Source organism: Heliangelus exortis, chromosome 1, assembly GCF_036169615.1.
Source record: "Heliangelus exortis chromosome 1, bHelExo1.hap1, whole genome shotgun sequence".
NCBI lineage: Eukaryota > Metazoa > Chordata > Aves > Apodiformes > Trochilidae > Heliangelus > Heliangelus exortis.
The window spans coordinates 22,033,581-22,047,317 of NC_092422.1; the positions used below are offsets into that span (position 1 = coordinate 22,033,581).

The 13,737-nt window shown below is 36.6% G+C and overlaps 1 protein-coding gene across 12 annotated transcripts in view; it reads left to right on the forward strand.

Annotated features, from left to right (window-relative positions):
- The window catches only part of FRY (FRY microtubule binding protein), a 229,897-nt gene that overhangs the window by 147,239 nt on the left and 68,921 nt on the right, over window positions 1–13,737 (forward strand). For all 12 annotated transcript variants that reach the window (XM_071736952.1, XM_071736962.1, XM_071736884.1 and 9 more), the window contains 10 exons: window positions 1,542–1,801; window positions 2,470–2,659; window positions 3,400–3,524; window positions 3,697–3,754; window positions 6,614–6,705; window positions 6,900–7,072; window positions 8,592–8,752; window positions 9,539–9,649; window positions 11,612–11,766; window positions 13,615–13,714. In XM_071736952.1, coding sequence (XP_071593053.1) covers window positions 1,542–1,801; window positions 2,470–2,659; window positions 3,400–3,524; window positions 3,697–3,754; window positions 6,614–6,705; window positions 6,900–7,072; window positions 8,592–8,752; window positions 9,539–9,649; window positions 11,612–11,766; window positions 13,615–13,714 — 1,425 coding nt within the window. The remainder of the gene's footprint in view (window positions 1–1,541; window positions 1,802–2,469; window positions 2,660–3,399; window positions 3,525–3,696; window positions 3,755–6,613; window positions 6,706–6,899; window positions 7,073–8,591; window positions 8,753–9,538; window positions 9,650–11,611; window positions 11,767–13,614; window positions 13,715–13,737) is intronic.

The following is a 13,737-nucleotide window of genomic DNA, read 5'->3' on the forward strand; positions in this document are numbered from 1 at the left end:
TCTGTTCCGTGAAAATAATGCTATTAGTATAGGAAATAATCCATACAGAAAATAAAAATTATAACTGAATCTATAATGAAAACTACATAGATTCTAGACCTGTGATCTGCATTCAAAAGAACTGTTGAGAAAATGTTATTGCCAGCACTGTCTAATGTTTGTGGTGCATGTAAGTCCCTGACTGCTATATGATCTGTTCCAGAAGGGAAAAAACTTTAGCTCCTCTCTGTGCTCAGAAGCAGCCCTGCCTGCAGACATAAGCTTAAGCTCTGGAGTAATTCACAACTGGGGTAAATCCCTGCTCTGTCTCTCTCAAGGGCCTGGTGTGTCTAACATACTACCAGAGAAAATAGGTGCAGTAAAGCATTTTGAATGAAAAAGTGTCCCAGGAGAACTGATACCTAGGGCAACTTGGTTTGCATAATATGGTAGAGATAAGTGCCCTGTGCCCTTGTCCAAATACCAGAAGCTACCGAGTTGGGACATTTTTTGACCTGATTAACTTTAAAGCAATGAGTGCCTTTCCTAGGGTACGAAGAGGACATCAGACTGGTGGTGAACTTGGGCCACCGTGCAGCTGAAAGCAGGAAAGTAAGGGATCAGAAACTGAGCAAGCAAGAGACCTTCCCAATCTGTAACCCAGGAATTTGGAAATCCAGCTGAAATAACAATATCTGGGTTGAATGTTGCAATCTCTCTAAGCGAAGGCTTGGAGTATGTTCTTTAATTCTATGTTTTAATAATACAGCAAAGCAAATGTGGTGCGTGTCTACCTGTTTTCTGACAAGTACCTCTGAGAGTGGTAATTTAGTAATTACTTCTGTAACAGTGGATGCAGAATGCAGGCAACTGTTACATCTCATTTGTGGTCTGATAGGTGCTAAAATGCATGTGGTTTACGTTTTCATTTCACAAAGTTGTTTTCTAAAACAAAATTTTAATTACAGTTGAAAAATGGGTTGTTGATATGAGAACCCCACTGAAGGCAGCAGGATTTAAAACGGATTAAAACTGCTTAAGTATCTGCTTCAGCCTCTTAATTCCCTAAATGCATATTCAAATGCCCTTATCAATTCTGAAGAATATTTATTAATAATATTGGTATTTATCATATTGTCATAGCACGGAGGAATCAGTCATGGGCTAAGGCTCCACCTGGATGTTCAGACAATGAACAGGAGAGTCTATAGCTATTACAGTCTCATAACAAGAGACAGTAGGTAGGTTTAGGCAGAATAGAAAGCAACAGTGGGATTATATTGATCAGTATAATCAATAGTTATTGTGGGGTTTATGGGCAAGTTATTATTCTGTCACAGTAAGTAGGAACTTTAAGGAGGAACCAGAGGGGAAAAAACAAGGTGGCTCTTATCAACACTTGTAAAAACCTCCTCCTGAGTGATAGGGCAGTGTGACAGAAAGCATAAAAATATCCAACAGTAGTTGGCCATGGAGCTTGAAAATAAAGACAAGTACTGAGAGGGAGCATAGCAGGGAATAAATGACTGTCACTGCAATTGTTCTCTTTTTTGTCTCCATAGACAACAATCCCATTAACACACAGCGTGGATTTGCAGTGGCTGGTGGAGTGGAATGCTGTCCTAGTAAATAGCCATTATGATGTGAAAAGTCCTTCCCATGTTTGGATATTTGCACAGTCAGTTAAAGATCCATGGGTTCTCTGCCTCTTCAGTTTTCTCAGACAGGAGAATTTACCCAAACATTGTCCTACAGCTCTGAGCTATGCTTGGCCATATGCTTTCACGAGGCTGCAGCTGATAATGCCTCTTGTGGATCCAAAGTAGGTGGCAAATTCCATTTAACTTTCATTTTTATGGGTTGTGTCATTTTAATTCAAGGTTTTTTTAGTCTCATGCTTCAGTATTAGTCTGTAAGTCCTGCAAGGTGCTATCCAAACATTCAGTTTTCAGTTTCATAATTTCAACTTGTAAGGTGGAAAATATTTTTCTACCTTCATTGATTTTGCCCATGTATCATGTCACGTTGAATAGTGGCTGCTGACTACATAGCATAGAATCACAGAATGGTTTGGGTTGGAAGGTCCCTTAAAAGGGACGTAAAGCTAGGAAGGGACCTAGTTTCAACCCCCTGCATGGACAGGGACAGTGGACCAGGCTGCTCAAAGCCCCATCCAACCTGGCCTGGACACTTCCAAGGAGGGGGCATCCACAGCTTCTCTGGGCATCCTTTCCCAGTGTCTCACCACTCGCACAGTAAAGAACTTCTTCCTAATGTCTAACCTAAATATACCCTCTTCCAGGTTAAAACCATAACCACTTGTCCTGTTGCTACATGCCTCTGTAAAAAGTCTCTTCCCCAGTTTTCTTGTAGGCTCCCTTCAGGTAGTGGAAGGCTGCATGTTTTATTTCTTTTTAAATATTTTAAGATGCTGTGTAATTAAGGCTGGGAAATGGATTTAATAATTTTCGTTTATTTTTTAAATTCTAGTATTCCTGTGAATGCAAAGAAAACAAGTACAGCAAGCAGTGGAGACAACTATGTTACTTTGTGGAGAAATTATCTTATTCTCTGCTTTGGAGTAGCAAAGCCCAGTATTATGAGCCCAGGACACCTGCGTGCTTCAACACCAGAGATCATGGCTACCACTCCTGATGGAACAGTGAACTATGATAACAAGGTGATGCATCCTGTTTAAAACAAAATTTTTATTTAAGAGAATTTTAAACCCCATCTGCATGCAAAATCATATTTTGATGGAAGTATTTCAGTTAGGGACTATTTTTATAAACACAAACTGCTTAAGGCAGGTAATTAACTATTAAAACATCTGTATAATTGGTATCAACAGGATCTGTTAAAAATATTTGGCAAAAGCAGTGGCATTTCCAGAATACTGCTTTTTTCTCATTTATGTATATTCAAATTATGGTCATTCTGGATGTGTGTTGAAGTGAACTTGGGTTTGTCATCCCCTTTCTTGCCTTGCAGAGCACTCAGCTTTGAGAATTTGTAACATTTTTAAGCAATAAGGCAGATCTCTGAATAATCATCATGTGCCTGTCAAACATGAAGGAGTACTGTATGAAATACAGTTTGAAGTAACAGCAAACTGAGAGGAGCAGCAGCTCCACAAGTTTAATTGATGGAGTACTTTCATGAAACAACAAATTAAATAAAGTACAATAATATGAATGAAAGCAAAGAGCTTTCCCAGACGTAATTATTTGCTAAGCCTTATCAAGATGATTGTGATATAGCAGACATCCAGTTATCTTAATGTCCGTAACAGCAAAAGTATTTCAGCATTTTTTTAAAGTACATATTGATTCTTGGACTTCTTTTTTTTTATTTTCAATAAATTGTATTTACTTAATAATCCTGACACTTAAATGTCAATGATTTCTTCATATATTTTAGGCTATTGGAACTCCATCTGTTGGAGTCTTACTAAAGCAGCTAGTACCTCTGATGAGACTTGAAAGCATAGAGATAACAGAATCACTTGTATTAGGATTTGGAAGAACAAATTCCCTTGTTTTCAGGTACTTCCCCGGTTACATTCTCAATTATTTGCCTCTTAATTCAAATGCACTACTTTTGTTGTAATTTAAATATTTAATTTTTTTTCTTTGCACTTTAGACATTATTCTTTATGTTTTGATTAAAATATCTAGAGGACACTATATTTTTTTTACAATCTTTTTTTTAATCCAGGGAATTAGTAGAAGAACTTCACCCACTAATGAAAGAAGCCCTAGAAAGAAGACCAGAGGTTAGTTAAGGAAATTAAATGTACTAGTTTGTTTAAACTGCAAAATTAATTGAAAAGTAGTAATTTTTATCTCCATGAAAAACAAAGTAATTTGCACTAAGTAACAATTTAAGCTCTCTATGCAACAAGATTGCTTTAATTTGTATACAGGAACATAACAAAATAATTCAATTAAAACTACCATTAATTTAAAATCTAATTGTGATACAATATGTGCAACATGGAAATCCACTATGAGGAAAATTTTCTAGTCAAATATGGAACATCCTCATAGGGAATTCAGATATACTGCAAATCTGTAGTATCCACAGATACACTGGAAAGTCTCGTGGAGAGCTTCAGCAGTGGACCCAAGCTGCTGTTATGCTCAATTTTCCCTCTCTGGTTTTGGAGCCTTCCAGCTGGCCCCAAGGCAGAAATCTGATCTGGCTCTGGAGGTGGCTCAGTACCAGGAGCAAGGCTCAGAAGGCATCAATCCATCAGACAAAGCCCTCCAGACTTCCCCAGCAGCTTGTGCTGTGCTGTTCCCCCATCCCCTGCCTCCCCGTGTGCTGCAGCCTTCAGGCCAGGTCACAGAGCCTCTGCTCCTGCTGCAGCACAGCCCTCCAGTTAGAGCAGGCAGTTTGTGATAAGAAAACACAAAGTTTGGGCCAGAGAATTGTTGCACAAGTTCCCCAAGGCAACATAGGCATAGCCAGCCTTCTTCAAGTCTTCCAGAGCAGTGTCAACATGTGGCAGCCTGTGCCACTGGACTTCAGGGCCACAAACAGTCCCTGCCTCCATTTACCAGTGTAGACACAGACATTGTGTCCATGCAGCTCTACTGAGAAGTCTGCATACAGAATTATTAATATTGTCCTCTGCTCAGGCTTTTCTACCTGGTGCTTAAGCAATTTCAAACTGTGCATTGACTGTGCTGTCTTCCACAGCAGTTTCAATAAGGTATCCTCGTGGTGACCTGTTCCTGCTTGCCAAGCCAGTGCTTGGTGCTAAAGCCAGAAAATGGTGTTCAAGAAGAAGTTAAATCTTTAATTGGTGGACACAGGTTCTTGGCTATGTCCAACATGAAAATAAAAACGAATTAACTCAGCGGGCACTTCATTCGTTTTATGTGGACAGTTCTTCATTCTGTGTCTGGCAAGTGTCCACTGCCATTACCATTCTGTGTTGCTTCACACCTCAATTCACTTGGGTGCCTTCCTTCCCTATGAACTTACTGATTTGAAGATCACTGTTTTGGTAACTTGGCAGAAGCAAATCAATACATGTTGATGTAGCAGCTTGCCTCTAAGTTTCTGCCAGTGAACCACTGAAGACAAGACTTGAAAGATCAGGAAAGGAATCATAAGGATGCAGAGGTTTACAGTATGCTGTAAGAGCAAATTTAGCACAGGGAAATGTCAGTAGAGGAGTATGAGAACAGGAGCTTGCAATGCTAATTCCTGTGTCATTCCTGATATGAAGAACTGGGCCACCTTGCTGCAAGCAGTTCCACCAGTAAACCCAGGAGTGACTGTGTGGGTCATGAAGCTCTAGAGACCGTGGCAGGGCCTCCATGTCAGCAGGCAGGTATCCAACACAACAGAGATCCTATTCTTGAACTGACATATGCTGTGACTAGAAAGAGAAGGCTGAGAACTGCAGGGCTGAACCAGGACAGAGGTTACATGAGATCTGCCATGTGGGCACTGGCACAGAGCTTGCCAGATCACCTCTGACACTGTTGCAGGAGGCAGCTGTGCCTGTTAAATGCTGTCTTACAATAAAACTGGTTTTACTTTCTGTGTGCTTCCTGGAACCTTTGGGATCTCAAGGGAAAAAAACAGGGCTCTGAATAGAATAAATGAATGGTGTAATGATTTTAGTGAAACCTTTGACTAGGATGATGCTGACTGCCAGTACTGGGTCAGAATATCACGGAAAGTATCACTTCCTTTTCCCAAGCAGAGCCAGAGTACTGGATGAGATAAGGCTCTGATCTTAGTACTGCCATTCTTACATTCTGAAGAGGAAAATCTGAGCTTTCTCTGAGCTTTTCTTGTTCTGACAGCAAAGTACAATAGCAGATTTTTTACCTTCTCAGATTTTTTGTTTCCTGGAGATGCAGGATACAAAGAAACAAGTCAGTTTAAGTCTTGAGCAAAGAACAGCCTGATAGCATTCACATCGTTGATATCAAGGCAAGACAGCAGAAAGGGCAGCTTTCTAGAAGATAATAAGATACAGGGAACCTGTTAACAACAGTGCAGTCCTGTTGTTAACTGTGGAGGAGTATGTTAGCAGGAGGAGTATGTAACTGTGTGTACAACCACTGCACTCCAAACATCCGAGAGTGTCCTGGAGTAGTGTCTGCTAGGAGCTGGCTTGAGTGTGGGTGATTGTGTAGCTGCAGCATTGCCAAATTCAAGAATGGCTAATGGCTAAAATATCTTCCTGGTATCTGGATATGTTCTGCACTTTACAATGCTTCCAGCACTCAAAGTAGGTGGCATAAAGCTAATATAAATATCCCTTCTGCCTGGAGATAGCATGTTTATGACACAGGAACCTTGAATAGTAATTGATGTTTTTTCCAGTATTTCGTTATTTCATTTCTGCATTTTCAACAAGGACTAAGGTAGCTGTTTACAGTTTGTTGAAGAATAGTTGCAACAAAAATTTGATCATATTTTGTTCCAATTTGAGGAATAAGCACACAGTTATTGTGATATATCTAAGAGTAGTCAAATTCCACCATGAAGAAAATGTTTGAACTGGAATTCTTAAATCTTAACACTGCACTAACATTTCTGTTAGTTACTAGTTTTTGATGGATGCATGTAAAAAGGTGTGTAAAAAATTGTTTTTATAAATTCCAAGAACAAGAAACGTCGAGAACGCCGGGATCTACTGAGACTACAGCTACTGAGAATTTTTGAACTACTTGCTGATGCTGGTGTTATAAGTGACAGGTATGTCTATCACTCATCTTAAGTATTGATCTTCAAGTGAAATAGTTTTCAGTTTTTCACTGAGTTTATGTCAGTATGTTCTTTGAAGAACTGCGTAATCTCTCAAATATGGAGAGAACTTGATGCATTTCTTCAGAAAGCTGGAGTATAACTACAGTGTTACTCTATTAATGTACAACTTTCCTTTATCCTAGTACAAATGGAGCCTTAGAAAGAGACACATTAGCCCTTGGAGCCTTGTTCTTAGAGTATGTTGATCTGACTCGGATGCTTCTGGAGGCTGAAAATGATAAAGAAGTCGAAATCCTTAAGGACATGAGAGCACATTTCAGTGCAATGATTGCTAACTTGATTCAGTGTGTTCCAGGTATGGTGCTAAATTATCTCGAAATATTATGAAATTGCATTTTAACGTATGTATTGGAAAAGTCATTTTTAATTTTTTTCATTTTATTGTTGTTTGTGAAATATCACGGTGTATGTAACAGTTAATGTGGACAAAATAGTTCAAAAGTCTATTGACAGTCAAATCAGAAGAACAGTAAAGATTTTTGAAGCTTGTAGTATTCCTACACGATAATAATCACTTCAAAAGTCTAGCAAATAAATTATCTGTGACCTCCAGGGGCTCCAGATTTCTTTGACCTAAAGTTTTATGTGCTTGCTTTTGACTTTATTGCTAGACTTCTCATAAACTCAGAGAGGCCTTGAAAATAAAGTTAGGTGCAGAGAATGTACAGTATTAAATGCACTGTATAGCTTGCTCAGGGTTTCGAGACTGTATCCCTTATTACCTGACTGCAGTTGTGTAGCAAAAATTTCTTCATTTAATTTCATGCTTTTTATATATTCAAGATCACTTCAGAAATGTAATGTGATTCCAGTAGCAAAGACTACAAAAAAGCCTGTTTTAAAGGTCTCCGTGTAATCTTATTGAAGATAAGATCTGTAGCTTGTTCAGCCTATGTAAATCTGCTATCTCCAGCAGCAGAGACAGCTATTGTAGAGCATCAGACAGCTATGTTGTATGTTTTGAGAGAATGCAGCAACTGATGTATTTCAATAATTCAGTATGTAATTACATAAAAGAATACATTTTCTGCTAACAAGACAGCTTTAAAATGTACCAGTAACTATGGATGCCCTAACATTTAACTCCTAGCAAAAAAAAAAAAAAGTTTATTTTGTCAACATCTATCATTTTTAGCCACTCTCCATATTGACTTGCATTAGTTTTGTCTAGTAAGACTTTGTTGGCATCCAGTACAGTTTGTAGATGAAAAATTAGTGACCAATTTACCAGTCTCTCTAATAAATATAGTACTGCCTCTGCCCTCATGTTTTGCTTTGGAATTAAAACCATGGTTAAAACAAGTATCTTTTTTTCTCCACATGATTAAGAATTTTTCATTTTCTCAGGTAATTGTGCTATTCAGAAAATACACATTTACTATACACAATTATACACCAAGTTCCTATTGTTTCTTGTCCCTACCTGATATGGTGGTATTAGAATACGACATATGTATTGTTTGGGCTTGCAATTAAAGGACTGGATAAAACAAGTAAATATTCACTGTTAATAGAATACAAGAGGCAGTGAAAAGCCTGATACTATAATTGTTTTTTTGCATGCTGTTTCTGAAGTCAGATATACATGCTTGTATAAATATACATTAACTCAGAACTGAAGGTTCTTAGAAGTAAGATGCATCTTGCTCACTACATTAGATTTTTAAGAGGAGCTGAGATACTTTAGATGAAGTGTATACTGAGCACTTAAGAAAAACTCCCTGTTTGTAGAGATTTGAAATTCATGCTCTAAGCTCTGCCAATAAGTATTTAATGTTAACAAATCACAACTATTTCTAATTCTGTTCACTTAGTTCACCACAGAAGATTTCTCTTCCCTCAGCAGAGCTTGAGGCATCACCTCTTCATCCTATTCAGCCAGTGGGCTGGACCTTTCAGTATCATGTTCACACCACTGGACCGTTACAGTGATAGAAATCATCAGATTACAAGATACCAGTATTGTGCATTAAAGGTATTAAAGTTTCACTGTCAAAATCAGTAATAACTATTTTCCAGCCAAAATGCAAGTAATTGTGGGGCTTATTTCCTTTTATTTCACAGAAATTTGAACAGACTTGAATTTAATGCAGACTTCGAGACTGCAAAAAATACAAGTAATCATGGGGTTTATTTCCTTTTGTTTCACAGAAATTTGGACAGACTTGAATTTAATGCAGACTTGTAGACTTTTCAAGGCTAAATATTTTGAAAACCAGGATGTATTTTAAAATTTTATTTAACTGTTCATTAGTAGGTTATCAGAATAAGTAAGAGGATATTAGGCTCTCAAACACTGTCTCCCACACTTGCCTAGACACATGCTGAATAATAACAAAACACCACTTGCAATTCCCCCATAAGTAAACTGAGAAAATATTAGCTTATGTACTTATGTAAGATGTGTCACTTGGTGTAAAACAACTTGTGCAGAGAGATACTGTTCAAACATCTGTGTATTTTAATTGTTATATAGCTTGATTTGTGGTGACTGGGTAAAATGACAAAATGTATCTTCGGGAATGGGGAAACTGGGCTCTGATGTTCAAGAGGCTTAAACTGAGCATTATCCTAAATCCAGGAACATCTATAGCAATACATTTATTGAAATCTAGCAAAGTCAGCTGCTACAATTTTCGCCATAAATATCTCAAAAACAAAAACAAGTGGTGTTTCTGTTGGATTTGATCTAGACTCCAATAATTCCAAAATATTAATTTGTCTTACTTGTCTGTGTAACTAAAGTTCTTTGTGTTTTCAGGCCATGTCAGCTGTGCTCTGCTGTGGACCTGTATTTGATAATGTTGGCCTTTCCCCTGATGGATATCTTTACAAATGGCTTGATAACATTCTGGCCTGTCAAGATTTACGGGTAAGTACTCCCCAGAATGCAACACTGATGAGTAATTTTAATCTCTGTACTGGATGAGCAAAGAGTGGTGACTGAATGCACATTCTGTGTTGAGCAGGAAACAACATCTGCATGCAAGGTTCTAAATGTAATCAATTGAAAAGCATTTAAACAGTAAAAAGTTGTTATTTCTGAAAATATAATGTAAGTTAATAGTAAACTAAACACAGTGCCTTATGGCTCAGTGTGACTTGCAACAGTAATTTAGCTTTTTCATGTGTTGATAAAGGTTAAAAATCATACAAGGTCAAATTTTTTTTTTTTTCTGTTTGGAGTGCTTCAAGGTTCTGTGTTATAAGAATATAAAATCCCTTTCTGCTTGGTAACATAGATGCTGATGAAGCAAATCTTAGTGAAAGTGAGATCTTCCTAAGAAGTCAAGAGGATAAATTATTCAGGAGAGAAAAGAATATTTTTTTTCTTTTTAAATAACGTGTAATAGATTATTCTTGCAATTTTTTTCTCCAAAACTTATCTCCAGGAGATAAGTTTTGACTTTGTAACTACCCCATCGTATTCTGTATTTATAGCTGCTTTTACTATCTCTTTTATTAAGAAGTGGATTGGAAATTCACATCAAGTGGAGAGAGATCTATTTCTAGTACCTTGCACTTCTAGACCTGCTGTTGTCCCTAAGTCTTATACTAGTGGAGGTGATTGTGATTGCTAAAAAAAAAAGGGAGCAAAGCCTAAGGTCCTGTGGAGTAGCCAGAGGATGCACTCTAGAAATGGTAATTGATTGGAGGAAAAAAAATTGATTAGAAGAAAGTAGTGATCACTGCAGAGAGAATATTCTGAAAATAAGGTAAGATTTTGGAATGTTGGTAAGGATGGAGCTATGAAGATACGTGTAAGTCATATGTATAATTAATATTCTTATGGAAGTGGGAAGGAAACACAGAACAAGATAAAGTGAAAGATACTTTTCCTCCTGACACATTTTCATGATCATCAACAGATATCACCATGTTTAACTTATCACTGGTATCACTTATAAAGTATCTAGGGGCAAAAATTACTTCTTTTTTTAACTTTTTGTTCTGAAAAAAAAAATTTGGATATGGTAGTTGAACTTTGTTTCCCCCAAGGTAATCACTATCATGCATGAATAATCACTGCAACAAAAGACTCTAACTAAGATGCATTGTCTGTACTTCTAGTTCAGATTTAGATGAGAAGGATCCAACCCTGTCCTTGAACACTAAATATCATTTGCAGTCTTGCCAGGTAGTTAAGTACACTTGGTGACAGGATAGGCATTGGTGTTTGGTGTTGCAATTCTGTTCTTAACAGAAGGATCACAAAGGCACAGCCAAAGCTTTAAATTGTAGTGTGTTGGAAGGTGCTTCGAGGATTAAGTGACACAAGGAGAATTGTTAGGCTGCTTGATGTAGTTGGATTAAACATACAAGTTTTCATGCCCCCAGGCTTGCAAAAGCTTTTTTTCCTTTGTCTGCCTTGCTTCTGCTATACTTGAAAGAAGGATGAGCAAGAAAGCCTGTCACTTTATGAAGTAGGAAATAAGTATTTTTTTTAAATTAGTTGATCAATGCACATGGAGCTGCCCAAGAACATGTACTCGAGAGTCTTAGATTTTGCAAATATTCTATTCTTCATTCTGGAAACCTTTGAAAATTTATTCCATTGACTGTAGTCTTTGTACATACAGTTTTCATTCAAGTGAGGAGTCTTGAAAACCGAGTCACATTTCAACTGTGCTCTCCTTAAAACAAATTTACAATAAATGTTTTTTCTTTTTCTTTTTTTTTTACTTATTTTGAAAATTTTTTTTTCAGTTTTGAATTTTTTTTCATTTTGAATGTCGCGTTTTCTCATTGTTTTGCCTATGTCACTCTAAGAATTGTATAGACTTAACATATATGATCTCACCATTCATGCTTGGACATGTATTTGTGTTCTCAGGTTCATCAGCTTGGCTGTGAAGTTGTGGTCCTGTTGCTGGAACTGAATCCTGATCAAATCAATCTCTTCAATTGGGCCATAGATCGATGCTATACTGGATCGTACCAGCTTGCCTCTGGATGTTTCAAAGCCATTGCAACTGTCTGTGGAAGCAGGTATTAATTAATCTTTTAATCTACAATTTTAAATGTGAAGAAAAAATGGAGATTCAATTCATGTTGTAAAGAATTATTACTCACATTCATATGTTACATTCTCTCAAAAGGCTCTTTGAGACTGTATTACTTTATTTCACTCTGAAAACAAAGTCATGTGCTTGGTAGAAGGTGCTCTTACTATAAATATATTTAAAATCTATGGCATTTTTATGTTGTTTTTCTCAGGAAGATACAGAATAACTGTAAGACTTTAATTTCAACATTAGTCATCAATTAGTTTTAAAATATTTGTCATGGCTGTTTATTTGCTTTATTAAAGGAAAATATCTTAAATCTTAGTAGCTTGTAAGTAATTATTCCAACTGGCTTTCATTTGATTTGGTTATATGTTCTAAAAAATTTAACAAAATTTTCTTTAAAAAAATTAAGATAATTTCAACCTAAACAAAATCTGAACATTTTAGTCTTGGTAAAATATTTGGTAAGATATATGATCATCATAGTTCAATAGATAAATGCTTTAGATATAAGAAACGAAAACAAGTCAAGTATTCAATAATTTATCTGTGAAAACCTTTTGTTGTTGCAGTAACAACCATAGACTTAATTAAGTTGAGATTCTAAAAATATGAATGGAATGTTGTGTTTTCAAATGCAATTATTTTTGGGGTTTTTTTGTTTAATGAACACGTAAACCTATCAGTTTTTCAGCCTGTTGTTTTTTTCCTTGGGTTGTGTTGTTTATGCCACTGTGTCCTAAAAATTAATCCTTCTCATACCTACAAAAAAAGTGAGAGCATGATCTGCATTATTTACTTTGAAAGGAAAGTCCCATTTCTATCATTTTGGGGATTTTTATTGATATTTGAAAGCTGTTAACAGTTTTTCCTTTCGTCTATCAACATGTGTAGATGGGGCATTGCTAAAACTACTTGTGGATGTCTTTCTACAAAGAAGACACTTCCCTCAGTTTTTTTTTATTACTTTTTAAACATACTGGATGAGGGAAAAAACAGTGCATTGCAGTAAATATCTGGAATTACCAAGAATGTTTCGTGCAACACATGTATTTGCAATATTTTTAACACTAAAATATTCAAATAGGCATTCTGCAGTGACCCAGGAGTACAGCAGCTCACAGCTAGGGTGAGAAATGGGTGGTTCACAATTGAATCAGGTGCATTTAAAAATCCTCCTGAAAAAGAAGAAACTTATTAAGTGAAAATCCAAATACTGTGACATGGGAATTGCATTCCAAGCAATATTCTCATTACATTAACACTTCAGTATGTTTACCCTTAATATTAATGTTGACTTTATAGATAGTGGACTTTTTAAGCAGTTTTTTGTGTTTACTTTTTGAAAAAAATTTTGATAGAACTGTCTAACACCTGGGAATATTAATGTCAGAGATAGTGCCTTTTCTCCAAAGGGACTGTTTTAATTGCACCTTGGCTTAAGAAGAAGTACTTTATCCCTGGAAATTTTCATGCTACACATCTTCTCTCATGAGTGTTGACCTGTTCTATAAACAGTTTATGTTATAAATTAAAATGAATTGACAGTTATAGACATAGGTATTGCATTTCTCACTGTGGGTAACTCATTGCATTCCTAAGCATTAGACTGAGGTAATTATAAATAATCCTTTCTTTCTTCCCGTTCACCAGATGGGCCTTTGATCAAGCAGCATGTGTTCATAAAACTCCATTTCCCATATTCTGGTAGCAGAACAGAGGAAAGAAAGATGACATGCTCTTTAGCCCTTATTACAGAGTAAATCAGAATTAATATAATCTGCATTCCTCACCAACATTCACAAAAATGTACTGTTTATTCTTCCAGGAACTATCCTTTTGATATAGTGACACTTTTAAACTTGGTGCTGTTCAAGGCATCTGACACCAACAGAGAGATTTATGAGATTTCCATGCAACTTATGCAGGCATGTATCAGCTACTTCTTTTT